This window comes from Pocillopora verrucosa, chromosome 12 (genome assembly GCF_036669915.1).
Source record: "Pocillopora verrucosa isolate sample1 chromosome 12, ASM3666991v2, whole genome shotgun sequence".
Lineage (NCBI taxonomy): Eukaryota > Metazoa > Cnidaria > Anthozoa > Scleractinia > Pocilloporidae > Pocillopora > Pocillopora verrucosa.
Window position 1 is genome coordinate 15,844,557 of NC_089323.1, and position 26,530 is coordinate 15,871,086.

Consider the following 26,530-nt stretch of genomic DNA (forward strand, 5'->3'; position numbering starts at 1 on the left):
ACACACAGGAATTGGGGAAAATACGAGACAATGACGTCAGCGAGGAGTCTAGTGCCAGATCCCTGGCGGAGAAACGCGTATCGTGCAGTGCTGACAGCAAGGTAGGCTCTCTCGTGACGGAGACTGCACGATAGATCCTCAACTGTTTACTCCCTAACATCGGTATGCACATTCTTCATACTATTCTCTACACATTTGCTGAGAAGCTGACAAGGAGAATTTGTTTAACAATCAAGAGCTTCTTTAGTTGATCATTTCCTTTAATCTCATCGTTTTAATGTTTGATTCAGGAATGATTCTGTAGGGAGAAATTGGATGCTGGTCGCCCTTGGAGGCTGAGGGTTTTATATTAGGCTCCAGAGATTCACTAATGAATAGCAAGAGATTTCAATTAAAGTAACCACAATTTATTTCTGATGTTTCGTTGAACTTCGTCTTTTCGAGTCATTGGCACGAACATCGCAACATAAGATAAGATAAATTTCCCACATTGGGCTAAGTAAGTTACAGTCAACTTAGAGTCGACTTTCTAACTTGAACATATTCGTTATTGATAACTTCGTCAACTTTAGAAATAAAGAGATAAACTATCTATTGATGGCAATAAAAATAGTTTAAAAACTACTTAGTAGCAAAGCAGTTACCTAAAGCAATTTTCTATTAAATGTAAATAGTAATTTTTACTTTTAATCTTTAAATGTAAAGAACGTTAATCTTAAATGTAAATAAATGTTAATTTTTTTTTTTTGCTTTACTTCGCTCTGTGATTGGTCCAGAAAACTCGCGCCACTCTTCAACCAATCAGATGCAAAACTAAAACCAAATACGACTTGGATGCCCGCGTTTTCCCGCGCTTCAAGCAGTTTGGTCAGTTTTGCGAGAGTTCTCATTGGCTCTTAAAAGTATTTTCCTCTCTTCTGATTGGTCATTGTGATTACTTTGGTTTTGGTTTTACGACATTCATGTAAACCGCTCTAACGTTGATTTAGATCACAACTGTGATTGAATATACTTCATGCAGTTACTCTAGCCTTGTAAAAATTAAGACCTGAGCGATTACACATTTTTTCTAGTTTCTCAAAACTACACGTTTAAATCGAAGGATTATATATCGAAAGACTCCTACACTGGTACTTTTTATTCCTAAAATGCTGAATATTTGGCGTTATAACTTGATGGAGTGTGAGACCCCAGGTTTCGTTGTGGGAACAATGCCATTTCACGGAGACAACACTTAGAGAAAAATCAATGATGGAAAAAAATTATAGCTACTGGAAAAATTAGGCAAACTGAAAGACAACTTCATTTAGGTCGCATGCTACAAGAAAAAAAAAATCAGGTAGGTGCCTATCTGATAATCAGAATAGAGTGATACCAGGATGTAAGGTCGGATAAAAAGGATTAATGATCACCGAAAAAGTCTACCCCCAGACTAAATCGTACACAAGCAGCCACCTGGACGAACCATTAAAGGGAAAAACCGGAATATTCAGTGATCTTTCAGTGCCGTTTCAACGTAACAATGCTTTTGTTCTCCTCAACGTTTCAGTAGCGCAATTTACTGTTTACTTCTCCATATGGTAACACTTGAGTGGCACATGTCAGACTTGCGCAGTCCTTCCCGCTTGCTTTTCACCAAGCGGAGCTCCAAAAGAGAAAATCTGAGGGTAGAAAGAGAACATTGATAAGTGAAGTTTTCCACGTCAGTGCAATTAGGTAATTGCATAATAATAATAATAATAATAATAATAATAATAATAAGAGTCGCCGGCCAGAATTTATCACCTCAGAATTTATGCCTGACGTCATGAAGAAACAGATTTACTTTTGGAAAATTAAAACAGCCCTCACCTGTTTCCAAGCACAGCTTTCAGTGATTCAAGATCCCATGTGATGTTGATCTTGATGATCAACAGACCTTTTGGATTGATGATCTCCCACAGGCGAATCAACCAAGCTAAACAAAGGAAAAACACATTTACCGTTAGAGCCCTTTTCAACTCAATGCAGCCACTCCAAAACTGACGTTATCACGAAGAGAGGTAAAAGTTTAAAAAAGCCAATGATAAATCAAAGTGAACCATGCAAACTTCCTGAAGCGCGGGAAAACGCGCGTGGCCAAGGGGTGTTTGGCTTCAGTCTTCCATCAGATTAGTTGAGAGGGTCGCACGAGTTTTCAAGACATGGGTCATTCCTAACTGCGATTGGCTGTTGTGACTGCACAGGTTTTAGTGGACCCTTGGTAAAGGCATATCGTAATTATGAAAAAAAATTCGCTTTTGAACTTTACATGATGTTCCAGAATTCAGCACAGACATATTTTGCGAAAATGGGTTATATCTGTATAAACAGACCGTTAACACTTTAACTCCCGAGAATCTGATTTTATAATTCTCCTCAATAGCTGATACCCATTTCCATGTAAATCAGTCACGAGCATTTTCATTTTTTAGATCAAGATAAAAACTTCCCACTAATAAGTTTGAGTATTCTCGTTACCTGCTTGCTGGATATTGTATGAATATTCTAGGGAGAAGTTACATGTCGATCAATTCTGGGAGGTCAAGACTTTTAAAGTAAAAGAGTATTTCAGGTTGAATCCCAGTAGCTGGTGGATAAATCTAGTCGCAGACATTAAGATGGGCCGACGCCCACTCATTTGTAACTGAATTCTGTCAGGAAAAAGGCGAGTTCACTTACCTTTAACATTGGCCAGACGGTGGAGGCAAGGCATGACAATGACGTCATAAACACCAATCTCATTTGGCAGCCAGGTGAACTGTACAATTGAAATCAAACAAACAAACAAAATTGTCTAACCCGAAAGTACTTTCCTTTATTAACTCAAAATAAACCACGAACAACAACTATTTAGCAGGTTAAAAACGAAGGACAACTTATTCTACAAAAATCTCCTTTGCAGCCTTTAATTGTTTGGTCACGTCGCGCAATCTGCTCTTTTCTAACGAGTTTCGTGACAAGTCCAAAGGACTGCAAGAGAGACCTTCAATTCGGTAGCATCCGAATAATAAAAGAATTGACCATTGGGACCGATTCTAACAATCATTGCCTCTAACCTGTTGGAACAGCACTTTCTCAGTTTCGGCTATAATCTTGTTGAGAGGAATACTGGAAAAACGCTTGTCCAGAGCGCTGGTGATCTCCAAGGATTTTCCTTGCTGAATCTTCAGGGCTGCATCGAGCAGACGACCACTGTGGTCTATAGCAATCACCTGCAAGGAAGAGAATCACAATAATTTTTTTTCCCGAAAGGGCAATTTAACGATATCAGGCAGTCAATGAATAAAGGGGATAAAATTCTAAAGAAACTGTTTTGCTGCATCGATGAGGGATTTTTAAATTTGGTTTCAACAACTGAGTTGATAGTGTCAATTGGTCTCCGTCAAGAGTTCTAAAGCTGATGTTTCGAGCATTCGCCTTTTCCTGCAGTCAAATGAATAAAGGTTTGGTTCTTAGCGCAGCTGGGAGTCTACCTCACAACAACGCTTTTATAAGTCTTTTCCCCACTTGTTTCGAGGAAAATTTTTACTAATAATTTACCGGCTTCGGGTCGGGGTGTTAATGGGGTCGGGGTGTTATGAATTTTCATTGTTCACTTCGGATATTTCTCTTTGTTCTGAGTAGCCGTGGTCCTCTGGTTTGACAACCTTTGATCTTAAAACTCTTGAAGCAGGTTAACGACTTAAAGCGCTTTTCCATTGAGTGTCGTAAAACGAAATTCAAAGTACCCGCCACGGCCAATCGGAAGAGAGGAAAATACCATTAAGAGACAAAAGGAACTCGAAGTAAAACCAACAAAACTGCCTAAAGCGCGGGAAAACGCGGGCGACCAATTTGTGATTGTTTGTTAGTTTTGCATCTTATTGGTTAAGAGGGTGGCACGAGTTTTCTGGACCAATCACAGAACAAAATGAAGCATAACTAACGAAATCTCGGATTACTTTCGACATTCAACTGAAAATTGCTTTATACTGCCTAAGTCGAAAATTCCAAACTCACCTGATCAAAATGCCTGCTCAGTTCATACGAGAGTCGTCCTACAGAGCACATGATTTCCAAAGCCTTCTTAACAGGGCATTCACACTTCTGTATGGCATCCACGCAAAGCTGAACTAGCTCCTCATGCTCTTCGACGTTGTTGTCCATTCCCTGAAAACATACATTGAGTTGTGAATCAAACATAAGGTGACCTTAAACACGCCAGGGAGATCCATGAAACACTACCAACAGTCAGAAGACATCTGTTACCAAGAATTGAGGGAAAAGTTTGAATTTTGTCGTGTACAGTATCAGTTATATACTTTTCAGAAACGGTCTGTTTGGTGCGGTATTAACAATGCAAGGAGAATTTGAGCACCAATCAGAGACGAAGGATCTTTAAAAGGAGAGGGGAAGGGGGGCGGTCGCGGATTTCTGTACATTCTGCGTCAAGTGGCTTGTTTCGCCGTAATAATAGCGGCGAATGAATTCTATATAGCAATAGAAAGGATTTTTCTGCCATGCATTTTCTTTGCATTCGCACGTTTTCACCACCTTAATTTTTAAGAATTGCATGTTGTTGAGCGTACACGGGCTCTCCAGTGGACTCTCTTCCCCCCCCCCCCCCCCCCCTTTGGCTACACCCCAACCGATAATGGTTAGTTGGATTAACTAACCAAAAGATCCCCATAGTGAGACGAGACTTCGCTCAGTAGAAACTCTTCCGCATCATCATGGTATTGTGAATTGGAAGTGGAGTAATATGCACTGTTGTCAACACCAGGCACAGTCGAAGGATTGTCTGAGGAAAATAACAGCATGTACAAATGAACAAAAAAGACAAATTTGACAAATGGATACTTATATGTACTCAGTGGCCCAGAGAGCTCGAGAACTGTGCTAAAACATTCAACCCTTTCACCCTTCTGAGTGACTAGCATCTAATTTCTCCTCACAATATAAATCCCTGGATGAAACTTAAGGAGCACAAGAATTTCAAGAGGCTCTCGATTGTCGAACAAATTCAGTCTTGAGACTATATGTGCTGATGTCAGGAAACTACAACTGATAAACAGAGAAAATCGGAGAAGAACTTCTTAGATGCTGACCCAAGCTCCGCAGATAAAACAGCTAACTCTCCTAGCTGGTGCCTATAAATTCCCTTTTGGCTTCTCACGAGAATTTGATGTCATATCAGGTCAATATTCCCCTGCATATCATCTCTTCAGATGCTAACTTCTTAGATGCATCTAACTTCTCAGATGCTAACCCAAGCTCCGCAGATAAAACAGCTAACTCTCCTAGCTGGTGTCCATAAAATCCCTTTTGGCTGCTCGTGAGAATTTCATGTTATATCAGGACAATATCCCCCCGCATATCATCTCTTTATTTCTAATGACCTATAGGCTTGACATGGTCTTCAAATTGTAAGGGAGAATTACATAAATCGTTCCACAAAAGAGCAAAATGCTTCAAGAGTTTTTCCTCTGATGAGAAGCAATCTCTTTGTGTTCAAAATCTCTTAGTACGTGGCCACAGCCATCCCAACCCACTCAACTTTACGTGGACCCACCGAGTTCTTGCTTTTAGTTTTAAAAGTGAGTACATGTACCACTAAAACATAGCTGGAGGTTTGCGCATGAAAGAGTTCATTACCACTTTCAATATCAGTGTCTGAGCAGTTACACACCTTCCCCTCCCCTAACCCATCCTCAACTCAAACGTATTATAAGTTGGGTGTGGTGGGGTTAAGCAAGGGGTAGATGCGCAGTTGCCCAGGTACTGACATTCACACACCTACCCCTCCCCTAACCCATCCTCAACTCTTGCATATTATCAGTTGGGTGTGGTGGGGTTAGGGGAGGGGTAGGCATGGTTCCAGCAGTGAATGAGAATAACGTTATAACCACAGTGTACCCACCTTCTACACCAACTCCAAGCACAAACACAGGAGTCCCAACCAAACGTATTGGTGGACTATCCGCAATGGACTGCACAAGTCTAAAGCCAAGATGCTGGAAGAAATGGCGGCGAAAAGCAAAACGAGCAAATCGTGATGCCTCATCTCCTGTAGAAACCCAGCTGCCACCCTGACAAAAAAAAACATTTTCAATGTCTAAAAACAACGGATCAAAAGAAGCGGTTAAATTAAGTGAAACGTAACTTACCATAGTCATGTTGTGTCTTCCATCAAAACATGGCGTAGAAAAGTCATCATACAAAAGGTGAGGTTTGTAATCTTTAAATCCATTAAAATGGTCTTCACCCCACTCCCATACGTTTCCAAAGACATCACAAAATCCAGCTTTAGTCGGTGGGAACATGTTCACAGGCTTAAACCGAGAAAAAAAATATAACTCTTTCGTTATTTTGAGTCAGTCACAGTGAAGAGAATAATCAATCTTTCCAACAACTTCTGTAATTGACTATAATAATAAAAGGAATGATAAAAAGGACTCACTGTGGAAGAGCCATACGCCATGTTGATGTTTGCTTTTGTATCATCCTGGTAGATAATGTCAGAGGTAGTACCCTCTGAGGGAGATTTCTGGAAAATGATTTTTTTTTTCATTTTAGTGCAGCATTAAACTAAAACCCTGGACTATCTAACAAAATGTTACACAAGAATAATTTGGGGAGAGGAGCTGAGGCAAGTCCAAGCTGGGCGTGAGCAACCTCCCCCCCCCCCCAACTCCCCGACCTCTCTTTGAGACCATTCTGCACAGAGATGATCATGAACAAAATCTCGTCAATAGTATTTTGCCTCACAACACAATTAACCGTTTAACTCTCAGGACTAACCAGAGGGAATTTCTCCTTACAATATCAATACAATATCAGACAGACAAATGGCAAGAATAAAGAAAAATATCGATAATAGAGGATTATCAGTTGATCCAATATCAAATTCTCAGAACTAACATCACAAGAATGGTGTGGCAGACAGTAAGGAGAATTACTTATGAGATCTTAGGAATGGAAAGGTTAAAAGAAACTGTTTTAACTCTTTAACTCTTTAACTCCCAGAAGTGACTTACTCATAAATTTTCCTTATAATATCCATAAATTATCCAGCCAAAAGGTAATGAGAATACTCAGACTTATCAAAATGAAGTTGTTATCTTAATCTAACACAAAATTATGTCTCACCAAAGTGAAACTTTTACAAATTAAAATCCTTTTCACAAAATAGTTTATATTTCACTAGCTTTGTGCAGTCAGGGCGCATCACAGGCCTGGTAAGTATTTTTATAATGGGCCATTTCGTAGCTTTATGCGCCATGCCTTTGTTTTATCTGTTTACTCTTCTAATGATCACTATTAGCTTCTACTAAACCAGACATTCACATGAAGTTGGTAGCATAATAGTGAGTCACTCCAAAGAAAAAGCGGTACTGAAGTAAGTTTTGCTGACAAAAAGATTGTCAAAGCCTAACCTGGGGTCCACGCATGGCATGATGTTCAGCCTCTGTAGGCAGACGGTAGTCTGAACCCTTCCAGGCACAGAAAGCTTTTGCTTCATGGTAGTTCACTTCTGCAGGCCAGTCCATGGGCATTTCCATCACCTCAAACATTGCACGGTACCTGTTTGTTCAAGCAAAAAGATACGAGAGAAGAAAGAACATATAAAACACCACTTAAGGGGCGAGTGGTCAAATTTACATGGGAGGCTTAGGTTAGGAAGTTACAGTACATACACTTAAATCATGAACAAAATTAAACTTCATGCAGTTACCTCCAGGTATTCAGTCAATAAACACAATGTGATTACTGAAATGAGTGTTGGGGTACAACAAGCATCCTTATCGTGTGACAAAACAAATGGCATCTCTGTTTAACCCCTGAACCAGTTCTTAAGAGTCAGAGACACTAACTATTTCCAGATATAAACCTCTTTGACTCACTTGTAAGGACACTCCATCTCCTCTGAGTCACTATTTACATGATGATCACCATTTAAGACACCATTGGCAAACCCATTAACAGCACCATTGGCAACTCCATTGGCAACTCCATTAGCAACTCCATTGGCAACTCCATTGGCAACACCATTGGCAACACCATTATAATGCCCATTCATGTTATGATTGACATCACTTTCTTCCTTACAGTGAGAGTAAGTTGCTAAGTCTCCACCACAACCAGATTTGCACTTTTTTCCACAAACCCAAAAAGTAGGATGACGCATTTTGCGGAACAGTTTCCAATTCCAGCCTATAACACAATGAGAAATTCACTGAATTCCCTATGTGTCTCCTGAGGAGAGTCTTAGTTATGAAAAAGATTTGAAAGTTACAGTGAAGCATAGTGATTTGTTTTCTTCACTACCAGTAAGTTCACCATGATGAACAAGTGCATGCAACCTCTTTTCACAATATTAACCCTTTACATCCTAACAAAAATATGTTTGTTCTCCATACTGTTTTATATATATTTTGTATAAAGTACAACAACAAAAAAAAAACTAGAAGAATTCTTTAGTTGGTGATCATTTCCATTACTCAATATAACCATAATTGTTTACACTCTAACATCAGTATGCATATTCTTCATAATGTTCTCTGTCAATTTCCTAAAGTAAATGAAAAGGAGAGTTTGTGTAACAATCACTGAAGAGCCTCTTTAGTTGGTGATCATTTCCTTTATTCTCATAAACCTTAAAGTGTGATTCAGGGAAGATACTGTAAGGAGAAATTAGAAACTGGTCACTCTTAGTGATTATAGAGGGTTATTGTTTGTCCCAGCAGTGATATTGCAGGGAGAGATCAGATGCTCGTCACTCTCAGGGGTTATGGATTAAAATTTGACAGATGTGGCAAAAATTAAAACATGAACAATCATTGATAAAAAAAGCACAAATTTTGTGCATCAAACCACACACAAAAAAGTATGTTTTAAATCTACATCAGTAGTTCTAGCTAGGATACTTCATTATGACACATTTGTTCCCTCCATTTTGGGGTGGATTCAACTGTTTTATGCCTTTTAACCTAACAACAAATTCACCTGGAAATCAAGCTTATTATCATGGAAATCAAAGAGTACATTTGAACAAAGCCTTGATTACAGACAGCTAGTATGCAATTCCAACCTTCATCAGTCCAGTACTTGGAGTCTTCATAACCTCCATCATTGACAAAATCCAAATACTCCCGATTGGTGATCAGATATTTGGAAGCTCTGAAAGGCGGAACCCTAAGGAAAGATTGACAAGTGTCAGATGGCTTCATCAAAAAATGTTCAGAAATTAAAAATATTAATTATTCTGCCATTAATGAAACTGACAAGACATAAACACACAATTATCATTGACAACAAACTTAATGAATGATGAAGAGTTCAAATTAAATATTACATTTATTAGGTACCCTATAGCTAAGTTAATTTAGCAAAAAAAAATACTACTAATATCAATTAAGTTTTATGTTACTCTTCATACAAGAAGAGATTTTTTAAGATAATTCATCATAAAAATCCCCTGAATTTTATATTCTATTTCATCTCTTTCCAATCAATCTTAAAAAGCCACCAAAGAACAAGATACATGTAGTAATTTAAAACACACATTATTAAAGGATGTAATACTAACGTCCAAGTATTTAATATCACAGCAGTAGACCAATGTTAACTGACACCATTGAAAAAAATAAAGTTATTACAAACAACATTCGTAACATTCAATTATTAATTGGCTGGCAGTTTTTCTATTAACAACAGCAAAAAATATTTAATAATAAAAGTAAATACAATCTGACTTATGGACTCAGACATCCTAAAATAAGTAACATAATCAAATATGTTTCATAAAAAACACAAAAAGCATCACTCACCTTTTTCTTTCTTAAAATTAATATTAAATAAATATTTAGCTACAGAAATATTTTACTCATAATTTTAACTGACATTAACATAAACTGCTATGTAATTATGAATTGAATATAACTTTTTAAACAAATGGTACTTTTTGATCTTATTTTTTTAAAAATAGTTTCTTATAGAAAGTGCAAAACTATGAATGATCACTTAATTGGACTCATTTTCAAGTTGCTTACTTTGATAATACTCAGGCTTCAAAATTTTCATTACATTTGTTAATAGTAATATAATTATTTAACTTCTTAGCAACACAATAAATTAAAAAGCAAGTAAGTTTACTGGCCGTGACTTAATTTCCATACATTGTAATTATACAAATAAAAAGTACATGTATAACTAAACATTAAATTATTTAACATGTGCAAATAATAAATATATTTGCTGCAGCTTAATGAATCTTGACACACACATTATGTTTCCCACGACAACAAACAAACAAACAATGGACAGAAACAACAAAAGTACAACAAGAGATTATGAAACAACATCTGACAAGCACGGTTGAACAAAGATTAAAACTTGTCCACAGCTGAAAGGACATAATCATTTAATTTTTACAATTAAGTCTGACAGTTTCTGCCAACTGCGGTTTAAGATTAAATATGATGAGTAACTTTCACCATTCACAGATTTTTGCTGGTATGAAAACTTGAAGGCAGTCACCTGTTTGATCATGTGGTGTGATTGTCAAAGTGTTGAGAGAAGTCCTGAGTTGGAATGTTGTCCGTAGCAAGGACTGATGTTGGTCCTCATCAAAATCAAGTGAGGAATTAATTTTGTCTGTACAGATCGATGTCAGTTGAGTGATTTCAGTCTGGTTTGTGAGTCTGGTTGTCTGAGTAAAAAAGTCTGGAAATGGACTGTTTTCCATAGCAAAGACTGATGTTAGTAATGATTAAACTTAGGTTATAAAGCAGAATGCAGTCTGTCAGTTGGAGATTTTCAGTGTGGTTCATGATCATGAAAACTGATTGGTTAGAGAGAACTGATCGGTCAGTTTTTCCACACTTTTTTGATAGTGAAATACAAGTGGAAAGGTCACTCTTTGATTCTCATATTGATCATGCACCGTTTCTCACACAGACCCTGGTAACTCACTTGACATTCCATTCGCCATATTCGTTGTCCCAGCCATATGATGGAAAGTTTTCTGGTTTGCCCATGCTCACAGCCTGCTCTGTTATTTCAATCAGTGGATTGGACGACACAGGATCGCCTGATAGTTGGTATCATATATGATTTTACAAAAAGCACTATTTCTGATATCTGCACACACCGGAAATGTGGAATTCCCTCGGGAGAGACGATAGAGCTCAAGATCCTCTTAGGAAATGAAACCCACAAATCTTTTCCTCTTCAATTTCCAAATTCTTGCCAGGTTTTCAGAACAAAAATTAGAAAGAGACATGGGGAGGTTCAGGATATTAAGAACCCACCACAAAATCCAATAAAACAGGTTAGGGATGGACATAAATTATCCCCGACAACAAATCACCTCTGAGTCACTCAACCATTCCTCTCAGCTTTCCTCTTAGTACAGTACATGTTATTACCCCCCTCTCCCCTCCCTTCCCTCCCAATCAACTCCTCCCACCCTTCCCCTCTAGTTTCTGCTATCTCATACATTCCACTCTTCCATATAAATTTTTTTCTCACTTCAAATCCCACTTTTTCTGCAAACCATTCCTTCAACTCAACCCACTTCACATGCAGTCAATTTTGTGGTAATTATTTTCCCCCATACCCAAATTTTGAAGAAAACCTGGCAAGAATCACAAGTGTCTTGTAATTTCTGTGTTTTGGACCATTCATAAAATTTGGGTGCATTTAACAAGCAGCTTTTTGGTATACAATCCAGTAAGAAAAACATTCAGAGTTTCTTTAAATATCCAGGTACTGTGGCAAATGGAAGAAACAGTCACATGACTGTGAAAAAAATTTGAAGCAACAGCCAGTCGTCACTTCTTTTGGAAATAGGTTTTAGAAAAAGGAATGTAAATGTGCAATGTATTTTTCTGTAACAGGCATATCTTTTCATTACAGTAACACGGTACTATGACAGCAATATTTTAATTTATACAATTTGTGTTGCACTCAAAAAATAATTCAGGGCCAATTGAATTTGAGATTAACTTGTATCCAAAGGTGAACATTCTTGTTTGCTCTCATTGTTACATGTAAGTTTAAGTCTGCATTTGAAATTAGTCAGTCTGCTTTCAATGTCTTAACAAACAGATGTTTTTTTATATCACCAATTTCTCTGAGTGTTGATTTTCAATTTTTTTTTAAATCCAAACAGATAAAACTACCTTTTAAATTATTTTCTTACAGACACTTTTGGTGCATTTTGCATAATCCTCAGAGATGAGGAGATTAAATAACTTTTGTGAGTGTTGAGCTAAAAGCTCTTTTTTCTTCAGGTATGTGTTTGTAAGTTATAATTGTGTGCTTAGGAAACATTTTACATTTGATGAGAATGTTTGAATCATTCCACCACTGTGGGACAGTGGTACATCACGAAGGATGGACTTCACTCTGTGAGACAGCCAACTGGTAGAAGAGATATAACAAGTGTTCTGTTCCAGCTATGCATGGGCACAAATCTGTAGGCACCTTCTTATGAGACCAAATTCCAGGACAACAGAAGCCTTAGGGTGAGGCCATTTTCATGGGAACCAGAGATGAACACATTTTAGGACCCAAAGGGGTGCAGTTCTGATATAAAAGGGGCCCTTACCTTGCCCCCACCACTGACCAATAGAGTTTAATATTACATATGAACACCTTGTAGGTTTAATTATTATCCAACTGCACTATGAGTAGAGTACAAATAACCTGCAATATTTTGACAGTTGTTCTTTTTTGTACTGTAAAAAAGACCTGTTTAACCACTCGACTGTTCCCACTTTTTAAAAAAAGTGCATCAAAAGCAGTTGGATAACAAATAACTTATCAGATGTTTTGGTGTGTAATATCACACAGTATTTTTTTACTCATTGTTTGTATTTTGATTTTACAAAAACTGTTCTTTAGTATATTCTGCTACTAAATTTTAAACTAATTACGCAACTCAGACTAGCAAAGAAAACTTTATCTAACTCTCTCATAGCAACCATGCAAATTAACTACCTGGCTAACAAAAACTATCCCATAATATTTTTCTCCCACAACATGTTATCTACCTTTCCAATAATTATAAAGTTAGCAAGACTATTGCCTCAAAGAATTTCACAATTATCAGTACAAGCTGTGAGTTTTACCTGTAGTCAATGGTCCATTTTTCCATCCCTTAGGCTTTTTGACAAGTTTCAGCGGCATCTGACGAATCAAGACTGATGAGGTCTCAAAGTGGATCCTTGCAAAAAGCAACAAAACCATGTTGATTGCTAATACTACATGTATTACTAGGCAACCAAAACTCAGTGAATTCAGTGAAGAAACGAATTTAAGATATCCTCGCAGCTATGAACACTACTGAACTAGTAATTGAAAATAGAACCTGAAAAAAATTCAGGCTTGTACAGGATTTGAACCCATGACCTCTGTGATACCAGTGCAGCACTCTACCGACTGAGCTAACGAGCCAACTGGGATCTGGTACTGGCTCCCAGTTGGCTTGTTAGCTCAGTTGGTAGAGCAGTGCACCAGTATTGTAGAGGTCATGGATTCAAATCCTGTACAGGCCTGAATTTTTTTCAGGTCCTATTTTCAACCACTAGTTTAGTAGTGTCCTTACCCTTGAGGATCTCTTAAAAATCCATGTATTATCATGTACATAATATTATGTGTAAAAAATTATTTCTTTATTCCCCAAAAGTGATCAAATTTAAAGTAATTTTCTAAATTGTCTGAATTTAAAGCATCATGCAGTGCATTAATTGTCAACTGAATGTGCAGGTGATAAGAAATTAAATTACTATGAGATAATATCAACTGGAATTTTAACATGATTTTACTGAAAGTGAAAGGGTTACAAGGCACTGTGGAGGTCAAAACTTGTGACAAATAAACTGTTTTTATTCAACTGTCAGTTCATTGAACAGAGGCTATCCAATTGTATTTTAGGTCTTGCCTAGCTGCTTACTAATGCCTTATTTGAAATGAAGCCTGTAGAATATACAATAAAATTATCTCGCAAAGATTTCACATGTTATACCCGTAGATTAAACAAATTGTAAAATCAAAGCAATTTAAATGCTAAAAAATGACATCTTTATAACCTTTAATGTCATACCTTTCATGTTCAAATCCCATGAAAACTGCCCACTAAAATAAAGATAAGCTCGTACCATTAGGCTTTGATACAACAAAAAGATTACTATACTTAACACATTCCACTACCCCTCCCTAACAAGAGCAGAATCATCAGCTCACAATCTTTTAATCATACCAAAATTAATAAATTCAAAGGTGTGAAAAAAATTATAGACCCTGCAATCCCAGGTGTGATCAATATAATTCTTAAAATGGTAAGTAGAAAGGTGATAAGGAGAAAAAGGTGTTGTCTGACCAAGGATTTGATCAGATACCAAATTCTCAGAGCTACAATGGGAATACAGTGAGGAGAATCTACATAATTGCATATAGGTAAAATTTTGATCAGCAAACTTGACATATAAATTGCAAAGCAACCAATAGGAATATCGAAAAATCCCCTTACAATTTTGAAGACCAACCACTCAGGATTGAAACTGTCAGTGCAGAGGTTTCATTTGTGCAGTCACACAGATTTGATATGCGCTTAATTTGCTCAAAGAAACAATATTGTATACTTCAAGTTGAGGCACCCCATTCCTTTCCAATAACATCAAAGCTTAAACAAAAGAATTTTTGCTGAATAGTGAATTTTATAACCTTTTCAATAATATATAGTTTATGGTGGTTATGCATCAAATAGCACATAACATTTTTTTTTTTTTGCTAAGGACACCCACAAAGGTCTACCATATCCTTAAAACAAGACCCCGATGGTTTTACCCATTGGCTGTCCTGAGTAACGGGCAGTTCCAGTGGTGTGTTCTCAATGACATCCAAAATGACTTGGCGTGTTTTCTTGCGGAATTCTGCCACTTCAACAACTGTTGGCCATTTAAAGCTGCCTCCCATCCTGTAGTTCTCCTAAAAGAAATGCAACCATCCCTCATTGTGGTTTTCACATTAACCCTTTGATCCTTAACCCTCTCACTCCCAAGATCTAATCAGTAATTCTCCTTACTATCTGCCATACAATTCTTATGATGTTAGTTCAGAAAATTTGGTATTGGATCAACTAATAATCCCATGATTGATATTCTTCTCTATTCTCATCACCTACCTGCTTGATATTGTATTGATATTGTAAGGAGAAATTCTGTCTTGGTCACTTGTGGGAGTGAAAGGGTTAAGTGTGACTTGCATCTAATTTCTCCTTAGAAAATCACCCCTAATCAAACATTTGAGACCACAAGAATAAAGGGAAAGTCATCATCAACTTGTTATAGTAAATAAAATCCTTCTTGTCAGCACTTAAGGAAATGTATAGAGAACAGTATGGAGAATATGCATACTGATGTTGGGGTGAACTAGTGAGACTCTGTAACCCCTAAGAGTGACTAGCATCCAATTTCTCACTTCAATATCACCCCTGGCTCAAATATTGAGGTTATCAGAACAAAGGAAATAGGAAAATCTGTAATTTAATTGCCAAATGGAAATCTGTAATTTTGCAAATTGGAAATTCATGTATATACTAGGCAACATCCAAGCTGTCGATGTATAGCCAAAAGTTATTGTGAAACAATAAATCAAAAATTTTTTATCACCGTGTCATCCCATGACATTTCATCTACACCCGTCTCAAAGAGTGTCTCAAGGAAAAAATTCACCCTCTCCTGAAACAAAAAAAAAAAACCTATGTGAGATAAATAATTCAGTCAAGTACAAACCTATCCAACTCAGATGCAAGGACTTCAACCAATTCTCCTCTCCACTGTCCCCTTATAAGAGATTAACTCTTTACCTCTCCCCTCAGGCTGCTATACATTTCCTTGTAAATTAGTAATGAGAATTTAGTGTTAGATCAAGATGACAACTTCTACCTGATAAGTATTCTCATTACTTAGAGATTAACCCCTTAACTCTCCTCTAAGGCTGTCACATATTTGCTTGTAAATTAGTAATGAGAATTTAGTATTAGATCAAAGTGACAACTTCTACCTGATAGGTATTCTCCTAACTCTACATAAAGTGATGGATTAAGTGGATCACTTCAAGGAGTTTTTTAAAAAAAAAAGTTACAAGTAAATGCCTGGTTGCATATATAGTTTGGTCAAAGCAGCTAGGTCAGAATAAACTGCAATTAGAAATATGGTTCTCCCCACACTCCCAAACCTGAAATTTATTTCTTGGTCTTTAAAAAATGATTCTATTCTGTTACTATAAATAACATTCAACTTGAATATCATGTAAGACACATACCTTCAGAAGGCCTGAAAGAACAAGTTTATTGATATAAACAGCTGCTGTATGGCCAAAGTAAAATATCAAAGGAAGACGTAGACGATCTGGGCATTTGTAAAATGCTGACTCATCTAAAACAGAATTGAAAAAAACAATGTTAAATTCCCATGTCAGTGTCACCTGGACAGAAACAGTGTTCATGCATATGCTGCTTGCTAGTTTGGTACAAATATTATTAACAACTATATCTTATCTTAAAATTTCCATTTGACATTACAGATTGGAGATATCTCCACCTATTACACAGAGTTATTCCGCTAAATATTTTATCTTTTAAGCAATCTTTTTAACCAGTAATGGCTAATATTCCTTGGTTTTTAAATTCTGTTCATTATAAAGGGGTAAGTTTCTAAAGAAACTGTGGTGCTGTGTCAGTGAGAGAGTATAGCAGGTAATTTAGTGTTTACAACTGAGTTGAAAACGTAAATTAGCCACCCTAAAGGTTAAAAAAGCTGATGTTTCGAGCATTAGCCAAAACAAAACATCAGCTTTTTTACCCTTTACGGTGGCTACTTTACGTTTTCAACTCAGTTGTTAACACTAAATTACCTGCTCTGTTCATTATAGGTTTCAGGCTCAATATTTTACAGTAGCCATTTGGTGAACTAACATCACAAAATGACCGTTGCCAGAAGTTTCTGGAACATCACATGAAATACAAAACTTCATCACGACACTTGTCTTTAGATTAAGAAGTATGGCCGCCATTGTTAGAGATTCATTCCACTTCTCAAGGCTTATTACTTGGGCAATCAAGCAGCCATAAGAAGATATTTTAACCCAAGAAAAGAACAGAGTATGAGTAATATTCAGCTTCAGACCAAGAAAAATAGGCTATAGACTTTTGCAACTAGTTACATCAGACAGCCCAACACAGGTAAGCAAATTGACAACTTACCCCACAAATTTAAATGCTTAAATTTATGGAAATCATGGCAACCACATTTTATAAGATAACTATCTTTCTGCTCTGATTAAACTCTATATCATACATAAGAAAAAATAATATCTTTGGCAATGCCTTTTGTAAAGTACTTGAAAAAGCACAAACAAGTAAAGTCTTTTTATCATTTCAGATAAGTGGTAAAATCAGTGAAGCAGAAAAGACAGTAAAACACAAAATTGCAGAGAGAAGATCTTTTTAATTTGCATTTTATTAAATATTCAGATTGTCAGTCATCACACCAGGAGGCAATTAGTGGCACCGGAAAAAAAGACATTTGAACAGGTTAACATCAATCAATCATCAAACCATTTAAGCAGAAAAGACAAAACACAAAATTGCAGAGAGAAGATCTTTTTAAATCTGCATTTTATTAAATATTTAGACTCAGTCATCACACCAGGAGGCAAATAGTGGCACCGGAAAGAAAAACATTTGAACAGTTTAACATCAAAGGTGTCTAAATATACCACAAAACGAACACGCTACGTATGATGGCTTCCTTGAAGTGTCATATTCAAAATTAACATGCAGTGGAAGGATGCATTTAAGAAAAGGTGCCTCAAGGGAAATAATCTCAGAGCTGTTTTAAAGTATCTGGAGCCTCTGAAGGAAAATTAACCCTTCAAAAAAGTCTCCTGAGATTTATATTCTCTCTTAAAAATAAAAGTCGCACTACTGAATGGTGACAAAATCATTTAACATGTGTATTGTACATCTATTTTTATATTTTTGTTTATATAAATCGCGGCCAAGAGATATCACTGAATCACATCTCTCACACTTGATATATTTTGACGTTCGGTCCACAAGAAAGTTATCTTGAGTTAGCTCATGAAGAGCATTTATTCTCGCTCTTGAAAAATATGTAGCGAGCGACGACAAATGTCTCTTCTCTTGCTTTTTCTTTAGACGAGGGTAAAGGACATTTCACAATTATTGTGTTTTCACACGAAATATTAACTATGCATGCTTAAGGGTTTAAATGTTATACATCTGCTTGTGATCAGCTTAAATGTACAAGCTAAAAAGGGATGTTTAAAAAAAGTGAAGCGCACACAATTGCTCTGATGGGAACGGATAAGCTTAGTTTGAGACGAGTTGAAAAGGGATGAATAAAATCTTTCACAAGCAACTCTATTTTACCGATTGTCTTCGGAAAAGTACCCTGTATTATACAGACGAAGAAAGCGAAACCATGCATGTCGCATGACCATCGCTTTTTTCGTGACACCCGAACTTCCTGGGCGTTGTAAGATACTGCAAAATATTTTTTAGTTGTTGGATCACACCTGAGAACTGATCGAAACCAAACTAAGTTCTTAACACCTCTACCGCATTGAGACGCGCCTGAAAGTTCTTGAAAATATTTTTCGTCCCTATGGGAGAATTTAAATGTCGCCTGATTTGCATGAAGCACACGTGTTGTAAGTTCTTTTTGTCGAAAACCCTGAGTCATACACAATAAATTTGTATCAAGCCGAAATAAGTCCAGGTAAATAAAATTATCAACATGGGTAACGACCTTTTATATTTTTTATGGAGGGATACTGAGGGTAGAGTGTTAATCCTGGTTTGATTAAGAGAGAAATACTTAAAAAAATACTATACATTCAGACATCGTCTTCCAGTTGGTATGACGCGCGCCATCTGGTGGCTAGGGGCCGGAACAAGGAACCGCGAATTTAAACAAGAAACAGAAGTCGGAGAGCACAAGCTACCGCTTACCTTTTAGACTCGTGAATAATGTCTCGTACAGGTCGTAGGTGTTTTCGAAGTATTCTTTGATCTCTCTGCAAAACATCAAAAACGGTAACCAATATTAACTTTTGCCGCGCGAGATGTAGCGACGATCAATGTGATTATCATTGCATTCGCAAACGAAAAGGAAGATTACCTCTTGGTACAAGACGAGAGATCGCATGGCTTTAAAGAGTGAAGAACGTGTCTACCACTTGGCTGAAACACAACCATCGCTACTGGCTAGAGAGTCAGAGTGAAATTTACTATGAAGTTCCTTTGAGCACGCTCGTAGTCACGTTTTGAAAATCTTCCGCCTCTCTGGTCGCGGGGGCCTGGGATGTCCTGTGGAAATGGTGAAACCCTTTGTTATTAGCTCAATCCAGTACGTATTCAAGTAGGAAAGATTTCGCAATAAAATTCCATATATTTTGAAACTACAATCTCAAGAGCAATGCAACATAAATTGGAATCAAAAATTGCATTTCTGACTATGCGAAATTTATCGCCTAATTTAGCTTAAAGTCTCGTTTTCAGAAAAGCCTAGAAAAATTTACCGACTTTGCGATTAAGTATTAATTTTCTGTTGAAGAACATTCGTTCCAGTTATCTCAATTTGTATATAAAGGTCGTTATGTAATATCCGCTTCATGTCTCAGGCTTATAGCACATCAAAACACACTCGTAAGAAAGTCGAGCGTTGTATGGAGGACATTGTATGAAGACGGTTATCAATGATACATAACCCTGAAAAGTGAGGCGAATACTAAAGTAACCACGCTTGACCATCATCCGTCAGCAGGTTACAATCGTGGCTTCCCTGCCGTGAGTGAAGTGGAAAGAGAACTACCTAGCTAAGTTGTTTTAATTTCCTTGCTCGAGCCTTCTGCCTTTTATGATCTCTACCCCGGGATGAAGAAAATTGTACTCACTTTAAATGCAACAGAAAGGATAATATATTTCTTTTTTGAGAGCTGATGTTTCCTGAGCTAAATAACCGTGCTGTCTGTTATGCAATCGATGGCATGAATCATGTCACAGATCGGCTGTTATCCCTCCAAGGAATAAGTTAGACAAGCAACATGGCATCGTAGACAAGTAAACAAGGGGCTTTCTTCTCAGTTAAAAGAGATTAAGACACATGGCTGACAGAACTCAATTGAACCTTGAAGAGCACCAGAACAGAGACACGGACCCTTAAATGTTATATCAGAGTAGACAGTCGCCTCGTTCTGTTTTGTTTTGTTTTTGTGGTAAATCTTATACGACTGAACTGTAGTGCTTCCTAAGCTAAATAAACGTATATTTTTCCAGTTTAAGTCCCTTGAGGGTTTTGGCGGTTTGTTATGCAATCAACACTGAATCGTGACGGGAAAAATGTCTGTAAATGTTAAAAACGTGCATACTTTCACGGTTTTTTTTTTAGTAAATAGTAAAGTGTTTTTTTTTTAAATTGAAAACGCATCTCAAGCAAATTGTCGTGGTTTATGTGATGGTTGGACTGTACATAGTTCACTCTGACGAAGGGCTAACGCTCGAAATGTCAGCTTTGGTGACCATTCAGTTGTTAAAACCAAAATATCTTGTAATATCCCAACCGACAAAGCAACTGTTTTTTTTTAAAACTTACCCCTCCCCCCTTTATTTCAGAGATAGATTCGTGGAGCTGCAGAGGAAACGAATAGCACTCCTTTGAATAGTGACCTGGAAGTGTTGTGGGCCATTAGATCAGTATAATATGTGGGCCTACAATATAGCGACAAGATGCTATTTTAAAGGCTCTTATCGCGATAACGGATGACGATATTTCAGCTCATTTAGTAGCACAACATCGGTGCTTGATGAAGCAAAATGCAACATGGCGACATTACTTCACTTAAGAAGGTTTCCTACAGCTTCTAACTGCTTCACTTGCAGGTGGCGCCATTTTTATGGGCTCGTGAACAGACGGACGAGTGCGGCACGACAAAACCCTCTATCGTAATGGCTAACAATAATGAAAACGAGATCTTATCGAAAGCCTGATCCAGCCAGACGTATGGAATTGGTCTCTAACTAGATAATTCCATGATAGGGGACCAATTAAATTTATGAGAGATTACCGACGAAACAACTGTTGAACAATAAGATAAAAGTTCTCACAAACCAGCTGCAGCCACAGTTTCAGTTAGGATGACATCAAATCAGAGAGAAGCTTCTTCAACCTTTACAACCCAGACACTGCACGGAAATATTCACAGTTTGTGAATTTCTAGAACTTTATAAAGCGATTTCAATGACCTCCTCACCTATTTTGGAACAATGTCCATTGTTATCAACAGGAAAAAAAAAAAAGAAAACAATGAGGAAGCGTTGGAGTGTGTTATGCACACTTCATGCGCTCTGAGTTTTCATTGAACATCTGGCAGAATAAAGCCCGCCGAACGTGCCTTATTTTTTTTTTTTCCGGGAATCGTTATGAAAAGCAATAAGTAAAAATTTTTTCTGGCGCCCAGATCTTCAATGATAAGATCAAAGAAACCTCAACTTGACCTGTAAAGTCTAGACATTCATTCAGTTACTTTTTCATAAACTGAAATAAGAAACTGTTAAACTACAAGTTAGCACTTCTTTACGAAATCTCGTTTCAGTTTGTCTTCAAGCAGGCCAAGCACATGCATCTGAAATGACATTCCAGAAGTGGCGTGACTGTGGTAGAACGATGTGAATTATACTGGACCCGTATGACGGTAACCACGTGGTAATTCGCTATTTCATCATCCCAGTAATACTACAGTTCAGTGATATCAATGGGTTTTTGTTCTTGTTGAATCATACAAAACTAATACGTGTTGACCTTGAGTTAATCATCAGATCGATAATGGGATGCAAACCGCCCGACAAACAAAGATGACTTGTCGATGACTTCCTTCCTTTCAGAGTAAAAAAAAACATTGAATAATCGTATTAAGTAGTCTGCTTTTTTTAAGGCATAACATATAATATTTTCGTTATAAAAAAGGCTGGAAGAATGGCAATCATTCGCTTTTTGTTACTATCATGCACTAGCTGAGTTGACTTTGATTCTTAGGAGGCAAACAAAACGCACACACCTCACGACGTTAAGTCATCGAATAATGAACAGGCCTCACTGACCGAACATCAAAGAGCCTCAAACATTAACGAGCTTGACTGATGATGTTTAATCGGAAATACGTATTGTTGCAAACAGCTCATGGCTAACATCGCTCACCTGAATATTCAATTTAACTTTTTTAGCATCTTTGATGAGTGAATAGGAAAACAGAACCGAGAGAGAGCATGACAAGGAGGTTAAGAGTACGAAGCCATGATTAGCCATCCGCATAAGAGGACACCGGGGGAGGGGTTGGGATTTTTTTTCTTTCACGAACCCTCTCCTCTCAATTGTCCTCACGTCACCGATTCCCTCTGGTGTCGCAATTGATTTTTATTTTTTGCATTCTTCAAAGCAGTAATAGACAATTGCCATAACTAAAGATATTTTGCACCCTATTCTTTGCAATTTCATGAAAATTTTATTAATTGAATTCTATCATAGCCAGCGGTGCAGCTGTGCTAACGGTGACCAGGATGTTTGGTGCGATTTTTAGCGAAACAGAAGACCGCCATTTTGGGTTCTCTTAGAAGAGGAACACTGGGGATAGAAAAAAAATTAACTCCGGTGGGTAGTGGGAAGGATCGTAGGCGTGAGGGAGGCGGCAAACTTCGCAACTCGACAAACTTATGTATTTCGTTTTTACCAATAATAACAATAACTTGAGAAGTCCCTTCAATGGTAAGAGAATCCCACCTTGCGCAGATGATTTTGCAGGGCTAGAACGAAACCAAATCTAAAACATGTCAACCAAAGCGATAGACTAAAGTAATTATGTAATATTTAGTGACGTTTCTCTTTAGTTCGCAATTGAAAGCTGCGAATCGAACGAGCAAATCGTCGAACAATATTTAACACTGGTAAGAGTTAACATGTACAGTAAAACTACTACAGCTTGGAAAAAAAGAAACCATGTGTTTTAGCCGCCGACTAATATTTCATGACTAAGTAATTGACCCTTGCAACTTAATTTAAATTGTAACGTTTCAAAAGATGTAGCCACAAAAATTACCCTTAAAGTAAAAGTTACCTTTCAAGTTTCTTGTATTCTTAACAGAAACGTAGGTCGCTATTTGGACAAGTCTGCTGTCTGCTGTCAGATTTGAAAACTTTCACTGCCTATATCGACCGCTGCTTCCAAATGCGGCTGTCAGCAATGACGAAGCGATATCAACTCATCTATTAATTACACTTGGAACAATGCATCAGCCCACTTTGTTTGGAATTCAATAAATGAGAGAAATGCTATATTGCTTCTGCATATCTCACAATAGAATTAGTCCCACACAATTCCGAAAAAGGAGGGAAAAAAGTATGCCTCGGAGGCGCAGCGCCCATGTTATGTTTTAATTACTTTTAAAATGTCGCGAATCACTCTCAACTTAAACGAAAATATTCCGTAAAATATATGCATATTTTACAAAGATAGACTTTCCGAGAGTATTCTTGAGTTAGTGATTCATTAAGAGAAGTATTGTAATGAAACCTACACAGCGATTTATTGTCGGGAGGGAATGTTGCTGAATTCGGTCTTAGAATTAAGTTACGTTTTCTTCTCTTTTCAGAAAAATAATGATAATAATCATGAGTAACCTAGATAAGTGGTTTTCTTACAAACGTAAAATTTTTCCCGAGGTAATTCTAATTGCTGCTAGGGGTTAATGTAATTGAATAAAACCGCACAATGTTTACCTTATTTCGGTAATAGTTCACAAAACTGTAAAGATGTGTGGATGAAGGGGTTACGTCTGAGTGAAATACGATCAACCTTTGTATGGAGAGCGGGGTTTCTTTCAGCAACAAAGGGAATTCCAACCTGTATTAAAAAAAACAAGCGTCAAAATAAAGAGAAGTCTAACATCACAAGGCTGAGGAAAAATAACTAAAATGCAACGAGAATGGTCGAGAAAGGAAAACAAAGCTTGTCAAGAGAACTTTGATTGATGTTTCAAGATGGACCACACAAAGGGCTCCAGTAAAAGTTAACACCACCCACAAGACATCTCTCCACCGTTCACTGCAAGCTGGCTCTAAAGTGTTTGGGTTTAGTCTTACGATCCCTTTCCGAACACAGCCGCCGAGTTCATGCGGTCCCTTTCCGGGCACTCTGCTCGCATGACGCAGCCCTTAATCAAGCGATATTTATATAGGGAAAACAGATATAAGCCGAAAGTTAAAACAAACGTTTTGGAAATATTTTTTGATTACTCTTTGTAGCACAATAAAAGATATGTACAGGGGCGAAGTTGATGGAAGAGTGGCGGTTGGGGGGGGGGGGGAGGAGAGAGGGTCGAGAAATGCCAATGATCTCATAACCCTATCATATCTGAGATAACCACTTTTAATGTTAAATTGCTGAATGCGCTTGAATCTATGGGATCGAAATTGATGAGATGATCAACATATTTAGCAATCATTGTCCACGCTACCTCGAACTAATAGACATTTAGGCTGATAAGCGTTGACATTAGTATAGAGCAGTGTAATGATGTCACATAAACCCGTCTCATCTGTGCAGCTTTCGATTTATATGCATGATTGTTGATTCGCACCTCGCCTTTGTCAACCGTCATTGCGAAAGAGATCTCGAGCTCAAAATACTTCGTAGGTGTTGACATTTATTTTTCGATCGCGGTCTTTTTAATCGCGTGACCTTTGTTATTAAAGTGTGTCCTCCCCCCCCCCCCGTAAAAAAAATCTTAGCAACGCCTATCAAATGTAAATTTAATCGTTGTTGATATTCATGGTATTGTAAACACTCCAGGCGTTTATGGCGGATTGAATGAAGGATAAAAAGAGATAAAGGTCCACTGAATAACCAACACATTGACACACCCACAAATTACCATCAAAGCAGTCAAAACTGCGCAATGAAAGCATAATAACACAAAAGACATGTCACGATCAAAGATAATTATCACGGATTAACGATGAACGTGATAAAAATTATTTGACCGAAACTCAAACCAGGTGTCAAATGAAAAGAAAAAAAATTCAGAATGTTAAATCATTATTTAACAAAATATTTAAGTTTCTTGTAAACCGGACCTATCAGTAACGACTCTGTAGCAAAGTTTATCCACGTTCACAAGAATTACATGGTCATGATTACATGAGAACTGAGATAATGCAAGCTTCCTGATTGGTCAAAAACCTAGAGTTTATTGCACACCGGAAAGTCCATAGAAATTAAAGTTTGTTTTATATAACAAATTAAAAATACCACACTTTCCACCGGTTTACCGGCGTCATAGCCCACTTGGAATGTTGAGAGAATACTGAAAATTTGTAAGACTTAACCGCTTATTTTCACTGGATGGCAGAAGTTTTAGGCCTGCCCCGAGTGTGCTCGGCAACTTTTGAGCAACTTTTAGCGTTTTGAACAACGGTTTGTTAGCCTATTTCATCCTATTTGATATTGCAATTAAAAATTGGCTAAAATGACATCAAATGAACCATGTGTTTTGTTCGTTTGACGTAAGAAGATCCTTAAATGTCGCCCATATTGCAAGAAAATCTTTAAAGTTAATTTACAAGCTATTTTTCGACCGTGTTAGCAATATTGTAAAGAACAAAAGATAAAGAAAAAAGATAAAGTTATTAACGTTTACATAAAAATATCGAGATATTTAGGTAGCGACTTTTTAAATTTTTTGCAATTTTTTTGCAACTTTTTGACATTCAAGTGAGCAGCACTCCAGCATTTTACGAGCACAATCCGGACACACCCTAACTGTAACTTTTTTGCTTCATTAAGTCAAGTTAGTTTATGAATGGGGACTGAAGGGTAATACTGAACGACCCACACTTAAGCCTTTCTCAAGTGTTTCTCTTATCTTATTTAGAATTATTACTTAGCGCAAAAAAATTAGTCGAGCACTCCTCGAAGGACTGGACGAGACACAGTTGACTATTCCACACCACCCCATTCGTGAATCGCTTTTCACTGAGTCAAGACTTAGCTTAAGAAAGAGGATAGTCAACTTTTTAATATGGTAAAGCAAAATGTAGAGAACAAATGAGAGAACAGAAAAAGATTGAAAGACTGGGACGAGTGAGTAACTCAAGAAACTGTCCTGTATGTAGACGTTCAATGTCAGGGCAAAATTAACGTCTTTATAGGGGACCTCGGCGATCGGTTTTCCGCCGAACGGCCAGCTCTTTAAAGATTTGGGGGTCAGAGTGGACGGTAGGGCTTGGGGCTGTTGGAGGACGAGAAAGCATTATTTTTTTGACCGTCGATCCGGTCCGCTTTGTACAAATTTCTTTCTCTTCCCCAGCCTTACCGCTTCGATTAAATCAAAGATGGCGCGCAAATATTTTTCGACTAAGAAAATACTGAGCACTTGCTAGCCAAA

General features: G+C 37.4%; 1 protein-coding gene across 3 annotated transcripts; it reads right to left on the reverse strand.

Annotated features, from left to right (window-relative positions):
• Window positions 1-391: 391 nt before the first annotated feature.
• LOC131788078 (uncharacterized) lies at window positions 392-24,141 on the reverse strand. Of its 3 annotated transcripts, none has more exons than XM_059105150.2 (21): window positions 23,865-24,141; window positions 19,215-19,402; window positions 19,046-19,110; window positions 16,333-16,445; window positions 15,678-15,746; window positions 14,854-14,994; window positions 14,111-14,142; window positions 13,137-13,231; window positions 10,975-11,092; window positions 9,092-9,195; window positions 7,905-8,214; window positions 7,437-7,584; window positions 6,461-6,547; window positions 6,168-6,332; window positions 5,921-6,089; window positions 4,677-4,801; window positions 4,021-4,170; window positions 3,078-3,233; window positions 2,701-2,779; window positions 1,852-1,957; window positions 392-1,661 (listed from the first exon to the last, which is right to left on the reverse strand). In XM_059105150.2, the coding sequence occupies exons 2-21, from the start codon at window positions 19,289-19,291 to the stop codon at window positions 1,559-1,561; spliced, it is 2,412 nt and encodes an 803-aa protein (XP_058961133.2). In that variant the 5' UTR covers window positions 19,292-19,402; window positions 23,865-24,141; the 3' UTR covers window positions 392-1,558. The 3 variants fall into 3 exon arrangements, with proteins under 3 accessions (XP_058961133.2, XP_058961131.2, XP_058961132.2); XM_059105148.2 differs by lacking the exon at window positions 23,865-24,141 and adding an exon at window positions 23,203-23,356; XM_059105149.2 differs by lacking the exon at window positions 23,865-24,141 and adding an exon at window positions 21,204-21,345.
• Between the last annotated feature and the right edge of the window lie 2,389 nt (window positions 24,142-26,530).